A 23,454-nucleotide genomic window follows, 5' to 3' on the forward strand; every position below is an offset into this window, starting at 1 on the left:
CTTTAATTATTGTTAATAGATAGGAAAATACTGATTTCTGAACAATTATTTCATAACTAACCTTGTTATTAACTTCATTAAAATTTTATGGTCTTTTAGTTGATTCTCTTTGGTTTTTCAAATAGACAAGACATCATCAATAATAGTGATCATATCTCATTATTTTTAATACTTGGGCCTTGTTCATTAAAAAATAGTGGTATGAATTGTCATCTTTATCTTGTTATTGGGAAAGTGAATTTTCATAATTATATATAATATTGTTTATTGATATGAGATAGGGATTACTTAAGAACTTTTTTTGATTGCAAAAGTAATTCATAATGATAACACTTAGCGATAAGATGTTTATGGTGAAAGTCCCTCATAATCTCCATACCTAGAGATACCTCCTGGTGATAATTTGGTGTCTAATCTTACAGACTTTGTGTACAGCTTGATAATCTTTCAGTGCATTTTTCCAGTTGTGCAACCATCACCATAATTCAGCGTTAGGACATTTCCATTACCCTTAAAAGTTCCCTTCTGCCTGCTTACAGTCAATGCCCATGGCCACCCCAACCCCAGGCAACACTAGTCTGCTTTCTGTCTCTACACTTTTGCCTTTTTCTTGTCTTTTTAAATGATTGCATAGAGTTCTATTAAGTGGCTACACCAACATTTATTTAGTTAATCTTCTATTGTAAATAATGTTACAATGACCATCGTGGCGCAAATACCTTTGCACCCTTTTTGAGTATTTTATAGGTTAGGCATGCACATTTCATATTGTAATTCATATGGAGACTGTCTTACGAAAACCATGCAATTTGAATTCACGCTATCAGTTCATGAGAGCTTTCAAATATCCTCAACACCACTGAGAATGAATCCTTGTTTTGAACTTTGTCATTCTAGAAGGCGAAATAGGATAAAGTCATAGTTCAGTGTGCAGTCTCGGGGGTGGATGGCCTACACCTCAGTCTTTTACTACTACTTACTAAGTGTGTGACTTTGGTGAGAAAACATTGTATAGTTTTATTTTATAAAATACATCACATTATTATTGTTGCTTCAGAGATCATCTGTTCTATCTGTTGAGATTTTAAATGAAAACTTCCATAATCTTTTCCCGTGTTGTTTTGTTATATCGATATTGATGTAGATGTAGAAATACATTTAGATATAAGATATATAGATACACTATGTATTATTGTATCCTAATTTTATATCACCTTATTAAACTCTAATAGGTGGTAAAGCTCTCTAACGCTTCTTGCACTCATTTGAGTTTCTATTACCCCCTTTATATGATTAAGCTCCCAAGGGCAGAGATATGCTTTATCTTAAATGTCCTGAGCTCACTACATTTCCTGAATACAACAAGCCTATAATATATGCTTGATGGCTTATTGACTGACTGAATGAATGAATACACAAATAAAAGTCTTTTGCGCCCCTTCAGATGAGACAGTGCAGATGACTGCTTATTCTGTTTGACATTCACAGTGAAAGTTCATAGGAATACAAAGAAGCAATATCTCAGGCATTCTTTTTGCCTACTATTGAAGGAGAGAAACTTAAAATATCTTCAACTTCATTGTGGCAGATTTTTTGAAAGACTGTTTCTATTTACTTTCAGGAAGAGTGGATTATTGGCAGTAGTTTGCAGTTTCCCTTCTCCCTGTGTGTGTCCAATGGCATAACTTCCTCACTATTATCTGGTTTGACAGTTGAGGACACTCTGCTGTTGCTGGAGAATTGACTTTGCTGCTAAGCCTCTGATCAACATTTTTAGCTAAGACCTGGGTGAGGCTGTGTAAGAGAGAGAGGCTCTCATCAGCCTTGCAGATGACACAGCCTTCACATTGGAATCAAAGAGGAAAACAAGAGGCCAGGATGCTGGGTTGAAACCAGCAAGTTTGACCTTTAAAAGGTAAAGGGTAAAGTACTGCTTTTAGGTTTAAATACTCAACTGAACAAGCCAGAGAGACACAGCTTGGTAGCACTTCTGCCAGAAAGACTTTGCTTTTAATTGACCACAAGATCAGTGGAGCCCTACGTAGCCCAAGACTGTTAATACATGAACCTAAACTTAGTTTTACTAATTGGTGCATGGTGGGAGTGATACTCTTTTCTGCTGGTGTGAGATCAAAACTGAAACATTAGGTTTAATCCCTGATAAAAAAATATTAGGAAGAGCCTTAAGCAATTGTATCTGCAGAGCAAATTCCCATGATTTTGAAGGAACTTGGTACTATGTTTTCTTATTTTACAAGCTGTAGTTAAATAACTGAGTATATCCCAGAAAAGGGAATTTTGAGAAGTTCAATGTAACTGTGATCTAACTGACAGAATACTATGTGAAACCGGGACAGTTTTCACTCAATTCTGTTTGTCTCCAGAAGACAAGATAAGGATAACAGAAACAAAGTTACAGGAAGCAACTCTTGGCTACTAGTAGAATACCAGTAGAGACAATAAACTATAAAACTTTATATAGTTTTATGTAGGTAGTGTCATCATGGCCATTTTACACAGAAAGACTCCAAGGCTCAGAGGAGAAAAGCTTATGGCCAGTAGGGTTTTAGAGTTCAGGTCTTCTAACTCCAACTTCCATGCTCTTGTCATGTCATTTTTCAGACGTGGAACTAGATGTCCCCTGAGGTAAAGTCTTTCTAGTCATGGGACATGGCTAAGCAGAGTGTGAACTGGAAGTCTTTTTGTCAGGGATGTTAAAGAAGCTGTTTTTTAATTGAGTGGGTTACAGGACCAGATATTTTGGTAACAAAACACTTGAAGGCAGTGTTTTTTAAACCAATGTTATGTGGATCGTGTTCTGCATGGTCTTAGAGAAGTGCTTCATGAAAATAGGATACTTTCATCAAATAAGTTTAGGAAATGCTGAGTTAAACCAAGCTTCATAGTTTTTGGTTTTTCTTTTCTTTTTTTTTTACTGTAGGACTTCTAAAGCCTTTAATATCCTTACGGACATTGTGATCTCATAAACTTTTCTGACAAAGAGAATCCTCTTTTCTTGTAGTACCATCATATTTCTTGGAACTACTTTGTTGTGGAACACAGCTTGTAAAACACTGCTCCAATGTTTCTTTCATCTCTAAGAGACTATGATAACACAGAAAAGAATCCAGATTGGTTTAATAATAGCCACTGTTCTGAAAAATTGCTAAAAGTGTGAACCAAACCAACTTTGCCAACACAGGCTATGTTAGGTCATGATCAACTTACTCCCCTTGCATTGTTCTCATGGTCAAGGCAATGGACGGTTAGCGCATCTCATTGCACTTTATAAGGTGCCTGGCTCTGGTTCTCCGTTTTCTTTTTTGAAGCTGAATGATCAGAAAATATCTTAGCAGGGTTCAGACAGGTAAAATTATAGAAGCAACTTGCCCAAAGTGTGAAAGAGGCTACAGATTTAATAAATGAATCAAGTCTATCAATGTTTACCGTTTATGTTTACATAAACATTAAAAAGGTTTACTTTTCTCCTTCTACTGTGCTCGCTCTGTCGTACTCCAAGCCTCAGCTCCTTCCTACTCTTCATCCTTTGGCAAATGTTCCCAATCTGTAGCCCCTCTTCTTCTGAGCTTGAACAGCATCCACAGACACAGCAAAAGTACTCTGTGAGAAGGGACCATAGACTCCTCTGCCTCGTGTCTTAGCTCACTCACCTACCCTCCTCCTTACACCCACAGGAGGCTGGAGCTGGGCAGACCAGGGGGGGCCTCTGTCAGAACTTGAGGGATTGAGTGGCGACCATCAGGTTCCGCCAGCCCCCTTTCCCAACTTTTCTTGTGTAACAGATTCAGAGCAGGAGGCCAAATTTTCATGACATTCTTTATCTAGGGATCTCCTCCCAAATTTGTTAGCATTCTTTAGCTCAGTTGGCTGGGAGTCTTGCTGAAAATAGATATTCCTATTGCAGTTAGATTGGATTTAAATTAAATTGTTTCATATCAATAACACTTATTCTTCTAGTAGGAAGGAGTGGTAGTGACAGCAATAGGACATTCTCTGTTAAGTGGGTAAGACAGCACATGTTGGCTTCTTCCCCAGGAGGGGGCCTCTCACCATGCCTGCCAGCAGAACACTGGGCTGTGGGCTTCTCAGCAACCCTCCTCCCTTGTTTCCACTTGTTAAAGAGAAAACTTGAGTAACAAATAACTCTTTGCTAATGATAGAGATGTTGCTTTAGAGCCTGTCTATTTGTAGAGACTGTGCTAATAATTACCATGTATTAGTGTCTGCTGTGTGCCTGAAACAGTTCTTATCTTATTTAATCATCACAATAAAAACAATATCTAACATTTGTTGACTACCTACGTGCAAGACATTGTTCTAAGTTTCATATAAAAATTTTTTCACATCCACTTTTTAACATTGGGACCAGGTAATTGACATTTCTCCTCTTTTACAAGTTAGGAAATCAAATTCAAAAGAATCAAACAAGTTGACTTACCTAGTAAATGACAGAACTAGAACTCTCATCCAGTTTGTCACAATTCCAAGTCTAGAATTCATTCCATTGCTTGAGATCTATAGTTGTAGGGAATAGAGATTTTCTCAGGCCATACAGAGAAAAGGTGGGTTTGGAGTGGAATGCTGGTGGAGTGGTTCTGGGACTGGGAGTCTGTTCAGGGCTCAGGGCAGCTCTGGGACCCATACATTCTCTTTTTCGTGAGGTCTAAGCTTCTTTGCATGGGAGTGCTTCATGCTCAATTTGTTCCTGTCTGGCCAATCCTCTCTGGAGTTGCTAATTCAAAGGCAGTAAGTTGCTGCTCTGATTGGTCAGTATCTATCACCTCTACTGGCTGTGCCTTCATGATAGGCTCTCTCGTGGTTTGCTGGCCAGCCATGGGAGCCCAGCCTCTGGGTCAGGAGCCAGTGCTGCTTCAGTGAGTCACCAGCTCTGTACAAGACCTGGGCTACCACTACTTCTCTGAGCCAAGGACTGTGGCTCGGGCAGTTCTAGCCAGAGAGGACATTGGCCATAATAGATCCTGCTTGGCTCAGGGCAGTTGAACTGTCTTATGTGAGTCACCAAGGAGGAGGGGCATCAGTACAGTTTAAGCCATGCTCAGAGCAAAAACAAGTTACAGTGGATACACCGGCATCCTCAACAGAAAACAGGCTTATGTCAAGTATCGGAGAGAAACATGAATAATGTAGTCTTTCTCAGATCAATCTTGGATTTATTACATTTATGTCTGGGCTAAATTCCTATGAAGTCAGCTGTGAATCATAGAAGACAGATTCTTTAGGAGCTGTCTGGCATAATTAGTTCTAAGACTAAACCACAAGTCAGTTATTCATCAAAATCAAATAAATCCCAATCAACTCTTGTACAAACGAATGCAGGTAAACGTATACAGAAGACCAAGTGGTGAAATTGAAATACAGATGGTAGTTGGTCCCACGTGGGACTTCTGAACAGATGGCAGAGCTTGCTGGTATGGGGCCTCCCTGGGGCCCAGTGGGTAGCAGCAGCCCAGGTCAGAAGGTTTGGAGGGAGCCTGAGACTTGGAGCCTGAATTTCTAGCCCACTTTGACTCATGGGTCTCCTTGATCTCTTGCTTCTGGAAGCTTCTAGGCAGTAGTTGTGAACTTTTTTTTTTTTTTTAAGATGTTGGGGGTAGGAGTTTAGTAATTTATTTATTTATTTTTGCTGGGCTGGGTCTTCGTTTCTGTGTGAGGGCTTTCTCTAGTTGTGGCAAGCGGGGACCACTCTTCATCGCGGTGCATGGGCCTCTCACTGTCGTGGCCTCTCTTGTTGCGGAGCGCAGGCTCAGTAGTTGTGGCTCATGGGCCTAGTTGCTCCACGGCATATGGGATCCTTCCAGACCAGGGCTTGAACCCGTGTCCCCTGCATTAGCAGGCAGATTCTCAACCACTGCGCCACCAGGGAAGCCCCAGTAGTTGTGAACTTTTACCAGGGCAGTTAATGGCCTTGCAGACTTGCAGTTGGTCTAGGAGAAAGGCACCATTTGTGAAGTGTGTGCTGAGGGGGCCAAAACAAAATTTCAGCCTTGACACCATGGCTCTTTTCTCTTGGATTTAGTAAAAGAAAAAAATGAATTCTTAATGTTGCTTCCTTCCCCACCCCCATGGCCCAGTAAGTCCCCTATGCTCCCCATTCCCCGGCTTCTCTAATACCCACTCAGGCTTTCTCCACCAAAAGAAATATCCTCTTGAAATCATAGAATTAACTACTTATTAATTCCAAATGGTTATACTAAATAATATAAAGGAAATATAAAAATCAGAGAAAGGGTTAAGAATTTAAATAATCTAGGTAAAATTTAATGTTTTTGTTTTGTTTTGACTTTTACTAAATTACAGCCTTTGATTCTTTCAAGGGCACACACACATTTCTGGGCTGCTTTGGTCCTTGAGAGCAACTTTCTCATCAACAGCTCCTAACTGAAAGAAAGAGACTTTAAACTGCCTTCTATGCACTTCTAAATAACACTAAAGTAGTCTTTTGTTGTTGTTGCTTTGAACTGCCCCATCATCGTTTCTTTTTAACATGTGCAACTTGCATTCAGCTTGGATAGGGAGATATTTCAGATGCCCGTGTATGCCATCTGCATCCCCTATGATGGTCTTTCTCCAATCGGGTGATTTGAATTCCCCGATTCTTCTTTTGCCTCATTTGGCCAGAAGCAAGTGGTTCTGCACATTAGAATCTCCTGGGGGCGTCTAAAGAATACAGATATCCAGTCCCTTCCTGAAAGGTTTGGATTTAGTAGTATGAGGTGGGGTTAAAGTATCAGTATTCTTAAAATGCATCCCAGGGAGTTTGCATGTGGGCTGAATGGACTCTGGGGTCTCTTTCAGCGCTATGCGTCTGTAGGTCTCAAGATCCTGAGCTCATAGCCCACCCATGATAGATGGAAGATGCAGCAACTTTTTCTTTTTTTTTCTTTTTTTTTTTTTTGTTTGCATTCAGAGGGCTCCTGAGAGTTTATCAGTCTTGCTTCGCTGCTGAAGAATTGTTTTTAACTTTTAGGATGGACAGATCTTTTCTCATAAGAACCTTATAAATGCATTTAACTGTGGAGATGCAGAATGGTTTCTGAAAAGTGTCACAACTCTGAAGAAGTAGACAATGTTTTTCTGGATATCTGCCATATTACCAGGGGATTTCCATTCCTAGGCTTGCTTATTTATATCCTATTTTAACAAGTGGACAACTCTCACAAAGCATGTGAGATGGATTTATATGAGTTAAAGAAACAACAATGTGATCAGTCATGCTGTTCCTTGCTGCCAACTTTCTCTCCTCAGCAACACAGTGATAGATCTGCTGGAGGGGATAACATTAGAAGTTTGGCCCCAGATTTTCCTCTGCTTAAACAGAAACTTTACACATCTGATGGGAGAATTAACTCTATAGGATGAGGGAGAGGGACATGTATTTGAGACTCAGTGAAATAACGGATGATGCTTTCCTCCTATGCATTTAAGCTCTACTTAGAAAATATCGAATAACAACTTTATTTTGATATTGTTTTATTAAAACAGTGACAGTTAAGGAGAGAACATTATTCTAATTAAGTAATTGAATAAAATGGTGAACAGATGCACTCTGGCTGCTATGGACAGCCATCCTCATTTACAATGGGGAGCACAACAAAAGCCATCTGGACCTCTTTTTGTATTTCTTCATCCAAATTGGTTTTTGTTTTTGAGATGTCACTCCAAGAATTTCCATACCATTAAGGCTACTATTCCAACAGGACAAGGATAGAATATAGAATATCGTTCACAGTATGATCAATGAAGTCCTCTTCCTAGACATTTCTTTCTGTTACTAGGTCATTACCTGACCAACACGCTATCTTGATACCAAGATATCTTTTTATATGTATCATTCAACAAGATTCATTGTCAAAATCTAAACTTCCCATATGCCTGATTGCCCAAAAGAAGAAGTGGAACAGATATGTATGTAATGAACTAGCCAGCATGAATCCTCTCACTGTTGAAAACTACTCTGATACTGAGCATGGTACCATCTGCTACAGTAACAGGATAGACCTCCTTTTTGAAGGAGCAAGTGTAGTATCTACTCATTCGACTTTAAACTCTTAGGGACTGTGGGAGCAAGAAGGCATCTAGTGCCTTATCACTGGTCTGATGGATTGTGGCTTTGTTTGTTTATTTTTCCAAGTATGAAATAAATCAGAAGGAATTTAAAAATCTTTTGCCCCAAGGCACACCACATCCATCAGATACTTCCTTCTCCTCTGGCCAGGTTTTTTCTTTGTGTGTGTGTGTGTGTGTGTGAACACATATTTCTCTTTCCCCTAGAATTTCTTTTGTACAATATATTGTGCAATGAGAAGCCATTTGAGTACTATAGTTATTCAAAGAAGAGCTACAGCCTGTCCTAATTTTGTGGTGTGACAGGAAAACTGACATCAAGAACAAAACATCTCATATTACACCAACCAGAGCTACACTGAATTGTGTTGGGTCTCAGAATTTGGACTCAAGGTTATACACATCAATATTTACTCCGGATGTATATCTGAGTGACTAAACCCAAGTGGACTGTGTGCACGTGTGTAGGCGTGTGCACGTGCGTGTGTGTGTGTGTGTGCATGGGGGATGGTGGCTGGAAGGATATTCCACATATTGTTTCTCTAAACCTCCAAGAAAGTAGAATAATCTAAAATACTCAGACTAAGATACCTTAGAAAACAAATTTTACTCCAGAAACTAGAAGACAATTTCAGAACCCCCTTGTTAGATGCATTTAATAAAATGTAAGATGGCCTGTTCTCAATCTAAGGAATAGGCAGTCATAAGGTGAGACCAAATTGAAGGGAAGGTAGAGATAAAAAAGGACTGGTTGAAATAAAGGAATTTGAGAAAGTAAAAATACAGTATTGAAACAAAAATCTGCAATGGAAGGAAAAAAGAGAAGTGAAAGGTATAAAAAAAAGAAATGAAAGATAAATTTGAAATACTTTCTTCAAATGCAGAGAAAAGGACAAAATAAAAACATGAACAAAAAGACAATAGATATGTGGATCACAAAATAAATATCCAATCCTTGAAAAATAGTCATTCTGAAGAAAAAAATAAACTGAGCAATAGATTGTAGACAATAATGAATAATATATTAGATATATAATTTTATGGAGTTGAAATGAACACTTGTTTGCAAATTGAAAAGACTCACCGTGTTCTAGGTAAAATTTAAAATAATAAATTCTAACTCTGTAACCTTGAGCAAGTTTCTTAACTTGCCTGCGCCTCAGTTTGCTAACTAATAAAGTGGGGATAATACTAGTATCTGCCTCTAAGGGTTGTTACAGCTTCTAAATAAATGTTTGTGAGTATTTTAAAAGGTGACTGAAGCACAGAAAGCAGTATGAGTGTTTGAAATAAAATGAATAAGAAGGCATAGATATTTGTAAACACACTTTGTTAAATCAGTAGCTCAACATCAAGTGATTCTCAGTGCCGGAGCTATTCTAACTTGTACCTTCACTCTGCTAACTGGGCTCCTTCTCTTCTGAAACTCCATCCTGTCTCGCCCTCTGTGCTTTTGTTCTCTGGTTGGTACCTCTGGACCCCCTTTACCTTGTTGTCCACTCATAATTCCTTCCATGGCCACCGAGTAATGTATCCCAGGGCCCATTATCAGCTGCCAGTCCTACTTAAAGTCCCCCCTTGATTAGATTCTTCATAACGCCTCCCCGAGTTTCCACTACACTTCACAGTAGTCACGTCGCCTGTGCCCTGTCACAGCCCAGCTCACTCCAGCAGCCTGGTCTGGATCCTGGTTTGGTCCCACTGTCCCATGGGACCCCAGCTTAGCAGATGAGGACCCTGCATGTAACTTCCTTTAGACCCGTTATCCATGAGAAGGGTGTGAGGACCAAGTAGGAAAGCCCTTAAGCAGGCTTGCTAAGGGGAGTCACGTAATGAGCTTCCCATGTAATGACTGCTTTGGTGCAGCACTGTGCCCAGGGTCTAATTGGGATGTGCTGCCCACCTCTAGGAGTACTCTGGGGGCAAGGCAGAACTGCCAGTGAATATTTACGTGGTTCATACATTTGTTTAACCCCAACTAATTTATTCATGGGTAAGGTGATCAATATAAGTGAGAGGCCAAAACAAAGGACCAAATGTTATATAAAGTTTGACTTATGCAATATTACATTGCTTTCAGCTCTTTAATTAAATGGCTTTAAAATCCAAAAGAAAATCAATAGCAACTTGGGGATTGTAAGACATACTATTTATGGTTAACATTTAGCTATGCCTAACCTTAAAGCAGGTGATTCTGCTGCATTTTCTTCCCAGAAAGCTAGACAGGAGTTCAGGGATAGCATTGAGTTAAATAAAAAAGTTTGGAGGGGGCTTCCCTGGTGGCGCAGTGGTTGAGAGTCCGCCTGCCGATGCAGGGGACACGGGTTCGTGCCCCAGTCCAGGAGGATCCCACATGCCGCGGAGCGGCTGGGCCCGTGAGCCACGGCCGCTGAGTCTGTGCATCTGGAGCCTGTGCTCCGCAACGGGAGAGGCCACAACAGTGAGGGGCCCGTGTACCACAAAAAAAAAAAAAAAAAAAAAAAAAAAAGTTTGAAGGAATCATGTGAAATATTGCCAGATAAATCATTGTTTACCCTTTGCAGAGTTCATCAATGCTGTAACTGTGGAAAGCTTTAGCCCAGAGTAAGTTGATGGAAATGTTTTTTAAACTTAGAGAGTTTGGGGTATATCAATACAATATATATTTTGGACAGTAGTTATGTACAGTTATAAGCTCAATGACATTTGGATCTCAATAAAATAAAGCACAGAATAATGTTACGCCAATGCAGTTCCTGATGTTGTAGAAGGAATATGTGCTTTGAAATCAGAAAAGCTGTGTTTAAAGCTCAGGTATGCCCCTTACCTGCTGTTTGACCTTGGGCAAGTCGCTTAACTGGGCTTTACCAGAGGTTCTTCAATTATGAAATGAGCATATCTCACAGGCTTTGGGGAGGAGTCACTGTAAACATGTACTTATATGCTAAATGTGTTCCTGCACTTGGTGGATACTCAAGAAATGCCAGCCTCTTTCTTCTTTGGGGAGTGGGAGTGTAGAGGGTAGAGGTTAGGATAGTGGCTCCTCATGGAAATCCCGTCCCCTAAGGCCAGCAGTACTAAAGGACCATTCCACTGTGAGCCATGGCATTTAAGCAAGAATGTAGTGGAAATCAAGGCTGCGTCCTTTGACATCAGACTATACAAGCAGCAAAAATGGCCTTGAAGAATTCTGAGACCAGCTCCCATCTCTGAAGGATTCTGCCCTCCTCCAGGATGATTTCCCTAACCCGCCAGCACTGGACTCTTTTCTTCCCTCAGAAACTGTAGCTCTTGGGTCACTTTATGCAGCTCTTGGAAAGCTCTTACATTGCTTTTAAAGTATATGTGTGTGACTCAGCCATTCAGCTCACCTGAAAGCTCCTCAGGGTCTGGGACACGCTGTATTCTCTTTCTAGCACCTCGTGGGAGAGGAGCTGAGGAAGAAGGGAGAGAGCAAGAGCCAGTTTCCAGGCTGCCTGAGACACACAGGAGAGAGGTCTGCTCCCCTTTGGACTATTGCCCGGGACTAGCACCTGTTGTCTAGTGTGCATTATGCATCTTAGATGAATGGCTACATACAGAACCTCCGTATTCCCCTCCCCCCAACGAAGTTTTTAGCTTGTTTTTGAACATCAAATGATTTTCCCATTCTACGGGAACAGTTCCCATTCCACGAAAAGCTGACTTTTTATTTGTACATATTTTCGCATACCAACTGCTCTACCAAAACCTACAAGTCAGTATTACTGCACTTTATGCTTCATCTGCTCCTTATTGGGTGAGGGGCTCGAACAATTCTTTTCTTTTTTAACAAATGAGTGAAATAATGTAAGAGACATTGTAATAGAAAGTGGAAAAACGGGATGATGCTTGGTACGTCGTTAGCACAAAACACCTTCTTGGAGAAAGTGTTCACCAGCTGGCTTGGGACTGAGAGGTGTGTGTGGAGGGTTGATATGCAAGGACATTCAGGAAAAGAGCATCGTGAAATGTGAATGCCAAGGTGTATGTAAGGCATCGCACGCACGTCCTTATGGCTAGAGTGGAGTGTGCATGAGGACAGAGAGATGCAGCATGAAAGGTGAGGCTGGAGAAGCAGACAGTGGCCAAGTCACAGATGGTACTGAACGTCATGCTAGAGAGTTTGGTCTACATCGTGAAAGTGCTAGGAAGCCCCAGAACAATTTATGGCACTGATATGGCCACTCTTGGCCCTGCAGTGGTCTCTAAAGCATGTGAAAGGATTAGGCTTTAGACTTAATTATCTCGAATGTTCCCACATTTTCATATCTCATGAATTTGAGTTCATCTCTACAGATTTACAGAAAGCTTTACTATAAGTTATAATGTTAAATTTGCTTGCATTTTAAAGGTGAAACCATGAGCTACTAAGGACATTTTGTGAGAGGGGGCAGTTGGGCTCTACCCCAGAATCACGAACGGTATGCGTACATTCTATTTAGCGGTCTGTGCTTCATTGGAAGAGCTAGGAAACTCTGCTATAGGCCACAGGGAACCATTCAAGATTCTTGAGCAGGGGATTGCAGTACAGGAGACATTTTTAGCTATGGAGAAGAATCTATCTTCTCAGGAATAAAAGTATTATGGGAGAACAATTCTAGACAATGGTTAATTTCACGCTATGATAGATGGTACAGAAATAAATGCTATCAGAACTCCAGAGAGGGAGAAGTCTCTGTGGCCTGGAAGGATTGAAGAGACTTGCCTGCAGGAGCTAGCATATGAACTTGAAAGGGCAGAAGGATTTGGAAAGGCAAAGAGGAGGGAGAAGAGAACGAACGGAGAATATGCAAATAACATGGTGCCATGTGCATGCAAATGTGTGTTTTGTGTGCAAGTGTGTGTGTGTGTGTGTGTGTGTGTGAAGTTCAGTAAGAAGATCGGAATCAACTTGATTTCAAAAGCTGACCTTTTCATTGCATTAAAATGTATGTAAAGGGTGGATGAAAATAAAGAGAAAAGGGAGTTGGAGATATGGTTTCGGAGAAGAGAAAAAGAAGGAAAGGAAGACAGAGACAGAGGGCTAGCCAGAGAGAGAAGTACTGAGAGAGATAGAGGGAAGAAGGAGAAAAAAGAGAAGGGGAGAACCAAAGTTGGAGGAAATAGCATTTTTCCTCTTCAGTTCTTCATGTCTGGGTTTAGCCAGTGAGAGCTCTTCTCTAAAAAGGGACAAGAAATGAAGTTTCATATTGAGAGGTAGGAGCATTTGGGGAAACGACAATGTCCAGCAAAGGCGCACAAAATGGAAGATTTTCAGCCAGATCTAGGAACTAGTTCAGTGGAGTTTGAAGTGTGCTTTGAGAGAACGATAAAAATGAAGTATTAAATCTCCCATCAATATTCAAGGTATTTTCCTTTGGGCTTTATTTTCAAAGCACACAGAGAATTCCGCTTTCTCAATTTATCATCCTACCCAGGCTTCGTGTGTGCATTATATTTCGACAAAGTACTAGAAACTCCAGTGACAGGCTTAATAGAAAGAAAGAGGCAGTCATACCTTTCTGCAGGTTGATCACAGAGGATCCAGAAATGATAGGCAGAGAGGCCCAAGGTGGAGTGTCTCCCTACAAGGAGGACATCTTCAGTCCCTTCAGGCTGGCTGACTTCTGCCAGTCCTGCAAAGATGAGTGTAGTCAGTAGCTCTTCTAGAACACGCTTCCAGACCCCTCAGGTGGGGCAAAGGGCAGCTTCTCCTGAGACATTTTGCGCAGCCCTCCTAACGCTACTGAATTTGCGTGAATGCTTTCTCTACCGGATTACGAGTTCTTTGAGTCAGGGGTAGTTCTTACTCATCTTTGGAGCCCTAGCACAGGAGGTACTCAATAAATATATGTGGAAAGGAGTCTCCTCAGCAGGAGTTCAGGGAGTTAAAACTGGATTTTTACACGGGGCTTGGATTTACTATGCCTTTCTTAAGTGGTTCCCTGGAAGTGATCCTGTCTCTACCCACAGGCTGCTAGCTCTGTTACTACCTTTAATTTCAGAATCAACCTTGAGGGAGCGCGCAGAATAATACCTGGCTGCTAGCTCGTGAGGTCTACTTCTCAACCCTGTGAGAAGCAGAATACTCATTCATCCAAGCTCTGTGACCTGGCAGCCCATTCTTCTCTCTGTGGCTCACTCATTCATCCAAGCTCTGTGACCTGGCAGCCCATTCTTCTCTCTGTGGCTCAGTTTCCTGATTTATAAAGTGAGCAGCACGATACCACGCTAAAACAAGTTCATTATGGGGCTTGCGTGAGAGAATTCACGCAACCATACCTGAAAATACCAAGTGCTTCATACACGATTCCTCCTATCGTGCTCCTTCAAATGACTCCCACTGCTTGATAGTCTAGATATCACTTCCTCTTATTGGAGTTGACAGTTTCTCAGTTAGGAAAAATATGGATACCGTTGCCCTTGTCAGGCAGTGAAACTTTCATCTGTTTCTTCTTATGTCAACAATCAAAACCTGTTCTGTGTGTTCCTTTCATTTGAAGTTAACTCCTGCATTGGATTTTCATCCAATGAGTTCTCATCATTTATTGCTGCATAATAAACTCCCTGACACTTAGCGGCTTCACGAAAACATCTTCTTTGGCTCATGACTCTACGGGTTGGGAATTCAGGAAAGCTTTCATCTGGCAGTCTGTCTCTGATATATGGGACCGTAGCTGGGGTGCCTGGGGCTGGAGGATCCACTTCCAGGATGACTTCTTCATTCCTCTGTCACTTCAGTGTTCTGTAGCATCTACTCTTTCCACCTGGCATCTTCAGCTTGCCTCCAGGTGGCTTGAGTTTTTTGAAGCCTGGTAGTCCAGGGTAGTCAAAACGCTTACATGAAGGCTGACTTCGTCTAGCGTGAGCATTTCAAGAGTGATTGTTCCCAGAGGCCAAGGCAGAAGCTTCAAGGCTTTGTATGAACTAGCTTCAGAAGTCACAGAGTATCACTGTTGCTACGTTCTATTGGTTAGACAAGGCCAGCTAAAATTCACTGGGAGAGGGGCTACAAAGGAAGTGAACACATGGAGGTGTGACTCATGGGGGGTCATCTTGAAGACCTGTTATGTATCATAGCAATTGATTGAGCACATGGTCTTCTTCTTTTTTAATCGTCTGGCCTATTGAAATTTACCAGGTTAAGTTCTCGGCACTCACATACCCTGGTAAATACTATGCAGAGAGAGCATGTGTGGGTTCTTTGGCACAACAGTTGTGGAGAAGGTGGTGTTCCCAGTATGTGTTGGAAGACTCATCTCAGCTTTAAGTGGGGTGAATGTTCACGGGCACACTCCCTGTGAGCATATCATGCACAGCGAGCTCACATGAAACCAGGAAATCCACGATGGAAAAGAACGATGGAATAAACGAGGTGCGTGGTATTTTTTTCCAGGACCTCTTCAGAGACTGGCCACAAATTGGGGCTTGAAATGGTCATTAATTTACATGAATCGAGGGAAACCCAGAGGACAGGGCGTGGGGTTGATAGCATAGAGTAGGAGGAGAACAGGAAGAATTATCTTCTAAAGTGGTAGTGAGAAATGGCCATATACTGCAACTGACTCGAGGCAGAGACAGGTAATTCTACACGTTATGGCAGCACTTCCAACTATTCTGTTCTAACTATTGGTGCTAAGAAATATTTGTCAGCTCTTAACTTATAAATGGAGACAAATCTTACGTGTCAGTGGTGTCAGGTTATCATCTGATCTATACTAACTGAATTTCTAACGGACCAGTATGAGCCTCGACTCTCCACAGAGATTTTCCTGCCTGTGCCATCTCTCCTTGATACACATTCTTACATTGTCTTGACCACAAAGCTTGGTACCCTGCATAGTTTTCTATAAGTAACTTAGGTTAACTCACCAGATTACGTCTTGAGGCCTTTGATCAAGTCTTTCTCTTTACCACACTTGCTGCACTCCCTACCTCTGCTCAGTGTATGCAGGCGTGTGCGCACGTGCGTGTGTGTACACACACACACACACACACACACACACACACACACGCTCACTTAAAAATACTCTCTTTTTCCCAGCACAGGCCTAAATCCATAGGAAGCATCTAATAAATACTGATTGAAAGAATTGAGTTTCTATATATTCACACCTTTACTGCAGAAGGAATCCATAGCCATTATTATTTCATTTACAGCGATAATCTAACTTTCCCTAGGTGCTATCTCCAGGGATATCTTGCCCTGTTTGCTAACAGCACTGTTGATGGTTGTAGCTTCTCTTAGATTAACATTTCCCAGAGTGGTTTCTTCAGAATATAACTTTGAGATGTCATACACGCTGTGTGCACCATTGGGAGATCTACAATTCATATTAGCATTTTAATTGCTGTGAGAAGACCCGGAGTAAAGGAAGCCATTTGTTAACTGAATATTTTCCAAATTTATTTGACCATAGAGCACCCTTTAAAGGTAGCAGCACCTATTGTTTTCCAGGGCCATGTTGTTTCCTGGAATATATTTTGGCAAACAACGTCCTACGTATCCTAGCTTTTATTCGTTGCCTTCCTTTCTTCCCTTGTTCTAGCTGCTTCCCCTTGCCTCAGACCCAGGGCTTAAATTCTTGCTTCTCTGCTCAGAGAAACTTTGAGAGCCCATGGAAGGATGACTAGCATTGTTTAGCATTGTTTGGGACTGGAAGTGACACTGAAAATGTCATTCCCAATCTTTCATTTTAGAATTGAGGAAATAGGTGCACGTGAATAAAAGTCCCCTGAACCGTTAATGTCAGAACTGAGACTAACATCCAGGTCTCCGAATTCCAAGGCAAGACTGTTTTCTTCCTTCTACTTTCCCTCTATTCATATGGAAGAACTTTCATAGAGAGTCAGCATTTGGGGCCAACTGACTTCATTGAAAATAGGCAAGCCCAAAAGCCAGTAGGAAGGATTATGATTTCCACAGGATATAATTAGCAGTTTTAAGGAGTTCAGTGAGTGCCCCGGAAACGGAGCAGATTGGCAATTGGAGCCCCTATTTTTGGCAGAGAATGAATGCTGCCTCTAAAATTCAGAAGAGTATAGTCTATTAGCTGCCCCGCTTCTCACCTTAAAATAAAATCTTCTGGCTCCCATGGGCAGGGCAAAGCAGGGAGGGAACAACTTGATTTTCAAATAAAGACCTTCTTTGAAAACCTTCCCAGGAGACTTGATTTGTGGGAGCATAACCCAGTGGTAAATGACAGTGTGCGGAGTAGCTAAACATGGCCATGTTTGATCATGTCCCCAAAGGCCTAGATCAAATGCCCAATGGATGTAGAAACCTCAGAGGGGTGAGCTGTGGAAAACAGCCTTTACTTCATAAGGTCAAACTACCTACTTCGTTGGGATGGCCCAGTGTAGGTGGGTTTATTCTAATAGATTTGTTTGCTGGAAGCTCTGTGGTAAAGATGAGGCTAGAGGTGAAAAGTGAGTAATTGGAGGTAATAAACAGCCATCTGGTAATTATTGGGTACAACTCAGGTCTTTCCAAAGCATGGAAATCTAGTCAGAACATCAAGCCCAGGAAGAATCCTATAGAAAAAAAAATATGGAGAATATTTAAAGTTGGCAAGAAAGACAGTGGAAGGAAGGACTTTGGTTTGCTCTTCCAGCCTCCTGTTAAGTAGTTACTTGCACGAGGCCTTGGAAGCTCAAGGTCATCTAGTGACTGCTGATAGACAGTTCTGTCCTAATTGTCTATCACAAGTTATTTCTGTCTTGTGAAGATGAGGATAACAAACAAATCGTGTTCAAGGGTCCAGTGTCCCACTGCCCACTTTAGTGTGGGAGCAGAGGATGGGTCTGAATCCACAAACTCTCCGTGTTTGCACATGTCCTCTAGGCCATTTGAGGCCAGTCACTGGCCTCTGGGATGGGCTTGTCCAGAGTTTCACCCTTTGGGAAAGGAGCTTTGTGCCTTTTAACACGTGGAAGTCTCTGGAGGATTATCTTTTGTCTGCAGTACAGGTTCCCTGACTCTGGGCATGTCCTTGGGGGCCTGATGGTCTGGCCCTCACCCTCCTTTGCCCTGGTCCATAGACCTCCCCCTGCAAACACACACACATCTTCAGTGGGGGGAGGAGCCGCCCAGGTCCCTCAGCCTTCGATCTCACCCCTCCTTCCCCCTTAGGCTCTTAAGGCTGCGGGTCCTCGACTCAGAGAGGAAGAATCTAACCCCTGTGGAAGGAGGCAGAGACGCGGCAGCAGAGTTTAATCAGCCAGACCTTCTATGTGTGGGAAACGGAGGGTTGAGGGAAGGAAGCAGATGTGTTCTCTGTGCCTGCCCTCAAGGAGCCTTCACTCTCACGGGGACAGGCAGGGCTGTGGGACACAAGACACTCTGGCATATCTGTCATCAGGAGCTAGATTGTGTGGAGTTGGGGGACTCCATGTGGGCAGAGAATGGAGAGTAGGTCTCCTGAAGTTGCAAAGCCTTGACTGAGGCCTCCCAGGATGGTTCTGTGCCAGGGAACATTTAACAGATAGACATGCAGGCCCCTCTCAGCTCACTCCAAACTGCAGCGAACCCAAAGAGCCCAGCAGAAGAGTTTTAAATATGTGCTAAAAAGTGTTACAAGTGCCCCTGGAAAATAGAAAGGCAGAGCACAGGCATGGGTGTGGTATGGAGAGCTGTGTGCTGATGGGGTTCAGTGGTGAGAACCCAGGCATTGCTGATTTTCAAGGATTGTGGGTTTACCTCCTGGTCCAAGCAGAGAAGTCCCTGGTAGCTGAAAACATGGACCTACGTTTTCCATCGATGTGTCCTGTGCCTCATTTGGTTCCACTCTCTCACTGCTGCCTTTCCAAGGCTGATACACAAACCTAGACTCCTACAGGGCTAGGTTCAAGCCACACAGCTGTTCATTGCAAGTCAAGGTCCTAGGCTGGATGTTTTACTCCATCCATGCATTCATCCATTCATGCAGTAAAGGCAGAATGACCCTACACTGCACTATGAAAAGACACAATGGGGGGCCCATCTTCCAGGATGTCATTCCCAAGAAGCACTTCTTCTGCCTTACACTCTTGAGACAAGACCAGTAACTAATATGGCCTGGTGGTCTTGTTTGGAAGCTTAGAGCTGGAAGACGCTTCAGAGGTCAGCTGGTTTCTCTACCTAACGCAGGAAACACTTGGTTGAAAAGAAGAGAGGAGGTTGGAAGAAGGCAAGTAAAATGTGTTGAGTGATGGCTCAACAAGTGCTACTACCAGTATCATCATTGCTATTATTATTACTATGTGCCCCGCACTGTTCTAGGCAACTTGCTTACCAGATGATAACAACCCTGTGTGGAGAGTTGAGAGACTGCAAGAGATAAAGTAGCTTTCCTAAGGCCACACAGCAGTCGGTGACAGAGCCAGGATTCAAACCCAGGTCTGTCTGGCTCTCAAGTCTGTGTTCTTTGGACCACACTGCATAATCTCCGAAGGCAATGATAATCTCCCTCTTGGGATTTCTTTTGCCCTGTTAAGCTGATATCATGATGTCATGTCTTCTCGATTTACTGGACTCTTTGACCTAACAGTGACAGTAGTGTCCTGGAGGCTGGAAATTTCTCTCCCCTTCATGATGAGCCACAGCAGCTTTGAAAGTGTCCTTGATCACCTACGAGGCAGCCAAGCAGGCAATGGGTAAATAATCACTTATTCCTTGAACAGAGAGGGAAATATTTACAATTCTCTCTATAAAATATTTACCAGGTTCTTATGTAATTTGTTGATAACAGATTTCAGTTAACTTTGAGGTGATGAGCAATTCTGTTAAACAGATGGGACCAAACCCCAACTCCTGATTAGACAAATGTTTTCTATAGAACAGTGTTTGTACTGTGTTAGGTTTGCTGCTGGGAGAACAATTTCAATTGGAGAACTGGACCCAAGGTGAAAACAGCTGTGGGTCCTTTAATGTTTTGGGTTATTTTTTGTCCTTTCTTTTTCCTGCAGGAGAGTTTCTCTTAAATTCCGCATCAAGGACTTCCAATAACTGTAAACCCCACTGTCCAATGATTGAAGGCAACGTTAGAGCTAAAAACTCTGCCCTGTTCCATTTGCTTTTCCCCATACATCCGGCCCAAATGCACACGGCATTTTATTACCGAGTCCTCTGCAGCGAACTGAGTTTGCCTTGGCTGATCTCCAATTCAGAGTTTCTGAAAACTTGATATTGCCTTTTTTTCTCTGCAGTGAGCAGCGTGGTGATTTTTTAAAAAGATAACGATTCCCAGGCCGCAGCAACATCCTCCCGCCGGTCCGCGCCTGCAGCCTACCGGGCACTCCTTCTGCAGGTCAGTGTTATATAACCTCTGCAGTGGGCACCAGCAGTGCTGGGGCTCTCATCTTCTGAGGACCTGTCAGGGTTGCTGTCACCTCCTGCAGAATTCACTTTCTTCATGGTTCCACACTTTCTCTTCCATCCCCTTACTTGAAAAGAGCAGGGTCCATAGCAAAGGCAGACTTTAATTTGAATCGAGGTTCTGTCTGGTACCAGCTGTGTGACCTTGAGGACATAACTGACACTTGCTAGTGGCACCTTTCTTGTCTGTAAAGGCAGGACTTCTATGAATGGGTGAGGAGGGTGGTAAGGTAAGATGTCTAGCACAATGCCTGACACCTGTCAGCCGCTCAAAAAATGGAGCTATCATTTTTATTATTATCTAGCAGGATGGGCTGGGCTATGCACAACTTTGGACTAAGACAGTTTCCTTTTAGCTTTGCTGCTGAGGCAGTCTGTCCTTACGACTTGGTCCCCAGTGAAGAAGGAAGTGACAGAAAGGGCCCCAAGCAAGATGACCTTGGGTTCATGTCCTCTTGCTATTGTTGGGGAGAGGAAAATTCCCCTCCTTTCTTCTTAGTTCTTTTGGCTGGTTGAATGATGAAAATGACATAAGACAGATTAACAGGAGAAAAAATCCCCTAAACTTAATCATGTACATACAGGGAATCTGCATAAACATGGGAGACTCCAAAGACAGTCAGGCAGAATGAGGTATGTATGTCTATACGTCATTGCGGACGAAAGAGAGAGTGTTAGGAGTCTGGACTTCAAAGGGAAGGAGGGCAATTCACAAGAAGAATGAAAAGAGTAAATGCTTGGTAAACAAATGTTTACAGGGTCATCCAGAAACAATGGGACATAAAGAGAGGCCTTTGGTCAAACAGGCTCTGCTAGGTTCTTACCTATCCACTGCACCTAATTCGTATTATACAGCTGTCTCTCCGTATCCATGGAGATTGGTTCCAGGATCCCCACAGATACCAAAATCCATGGATGCTCAAGTCCTTTATATAAAATGGTGTAGAAATTCAGTCTGGGCTGGTTGAATCGGAGGATGCTGACTGTATAATACGGGATACGGAAGGCTGCTATGGTGATAGTTCCCTTCCTGGAATAGGTTCTCTATCTAAATTCTTTTAGGCATTAGGTGGAAGGTCAGAGGCTCTTCCTAAGTCTTTTGGGCCTTGATTGTTTTCAGCACATATGAATTTGCAGGCCAGAGTGCCACATCTTGGGGCGACTTGTTCTGAACCCCTACATTATCCCAAAGCTATCAACGTGGTGCTAGGCCAGACTCAGATATTCATCTGCTACATGAAAGCATCATTTGAAATGATTCTCTTGATCCTTTGCAGCTCCTATATCCTTTAGTGAAGATGCTTAAAGAAAAACTATAGCGTGAATTTCAAACTATGTAATGATAGTTTAGGAGATCACCCACGCTCATCTTACCTTTTTTACTCCCTTTGGTTCTCCCAACCACTCTTCAAGACAGGGTCCTTCCTTCATTCACCAGATGAAACCTCTGTGTCAAAATATCTTTCCTGTGTTCTCCAGGGAGCTGATGGCAGAGTTGGCATTCAAGTAGGTCAACTTTAAAGACTACTCGCTTTCTATTACTCTTTGCGGCCTTTCCTGGAGGGTTGTCCTTGAATTCAATTCCCTTGTCAACATTTGGGATTCAAGCCTTACAAGGACTGCTCAGTCACTCAGGAGTATTCTAATAATATTTAAAATATATTCTCTGCCGTGCCCCTCACATGGGGCAGTTTTGGAGAAAGCTGTCATGGAAAGGCATAATGCCTAATTGAAACGCTAGCTTCTCTTGGTGCTCCTGGGGATTTCATAGTTGAGATTTCCAGGAGTAGTGGGTGTGTGAGTATAGCATGGGCTCTAGAATTGTCCTACACTAAGGAGAGGAGAAATATACTACACAGGGATTCAGTACCCACTGATTTGAAATCTGCAGTCACTCTTGTTCAATTTATAAGGAACAGATTTGCTTACCAAATTAATAGCCTGCTAAATTTCCAGGGTCTTTTTATCTACTCAAGGAAACTGGCTTTTCACACTTGGAAATTCTTTGTTGTGGTTCATTGAAGCAGAGTCCCTAAGCAGCTTTATACAATTCTCTTAAATTCTTTGAAATTTAGCATAATTGAGACTTTCTACATTTAGCCTCTCTTTCTCCCTAATTAGCTTATATTATTGTGACTTAGAAATACATTTTAATGTATTTTAAAATCTATTTGACTGCAGGAGAGGCTGTTTCACCTTGTCTTTTTATTTCCCCCTGCAGTCTCTCCAGTTCTCTCTTCCAGTCCCTCCAGGAATCATTGATAACCTGATTGCTCAACTCCCAGGTCAATGTTTGGGACACAATTCCTCTTTGTTACCAGCAAGGATCGAAAGGCAGGAGTACCAAGTAGCACTTTGTCTCCCTTCTGACCACGTGGCAGGGTGGCAGGCAAAGTCAAGGCCCCTTTTTGAGCTCTACCATCTCTCTCTTTGCAAACGCCACTAAGCACATCGTCATCGTTTTGGTGTTGGTCAGAGGATGGTAGGATCCTGAGAGCTAAACTTACAATTAAGGGATGTACGAGACCTCATGCAGTCTCTAAGCTAAGCCTTATGCTCTGACCTAGTTTTTTTTTTAACATCTGTATTGGAGTATAATTGCTTTACAATGATGTGTTAGTTCCTGCTGTGTAACAAAGTGAATCAGTTATACATATACATATGTTCCCACATCTCTTCCCTCTTGTGTCTCCCTCCCTCCCACCCTCCCCATCCCACCCCTCTAGGTGGTCTGACCTAGTTTTTTAGCATGTGCGAGGGACAGAAAGCAAGCGAGGGTGGCTGGAGCCCAGTGAAGGAGAAGAGCCGAGGGAGGTGAGGTGAGAGGAGGCTGGGGCTGGATCCTGGGCACTACTGACTGCATAATTTGTGGGGCCTTGGTGCATACTGAAAACGCAGGACCCCTTTATAAGAAACTATTAAGGATTTCAAGACGAAGACAACAAAGCATTAACTAAGTGCGGGCCCTTCTTACCGTGGGCCCGGTGTGACTGTGTGAGCCATGTGCCCATGAA

The 23,454-nt window shown here is 42.4% G+C and overlaps 1 protein-coding gene across 1 annotated transcript in view; it reads left to right on the forward strand.

The window, feature by feature from the left end:
* Positions 1 to 20,249, forward strand: part of RAD51AP2 (RAD51 associated protein 2) — a 128,652-nt gene extending 108,403 nt beyond the window's left edge. The window contains 1 exon segment of the mRNA XM_065890860.1: positions 20,032 to 20,249. Coding sequence (XP_065746932.1) covers positions 20,032 to 20,249 — 218 coding nt within the window.
* Positions 20,250 to 23,454: the final 3,205 nt, after the last annotated feature.

This window comes from Phocoena phocoena, chromosome 14 (assembly GCF_963924675.1).
Source record: "Phocoena phocoena chromosome 14, mPhoPho1.1, whole genome shotgun sequence".
In the NCBI taxonomy this organism is placed as follows: domain Eukaryota; kingdom Metazoa; phylum Chordata; class Mammalia; order Artiodactyla; family Phocoenidae; genus Phocoena; species Phocoena phocoena.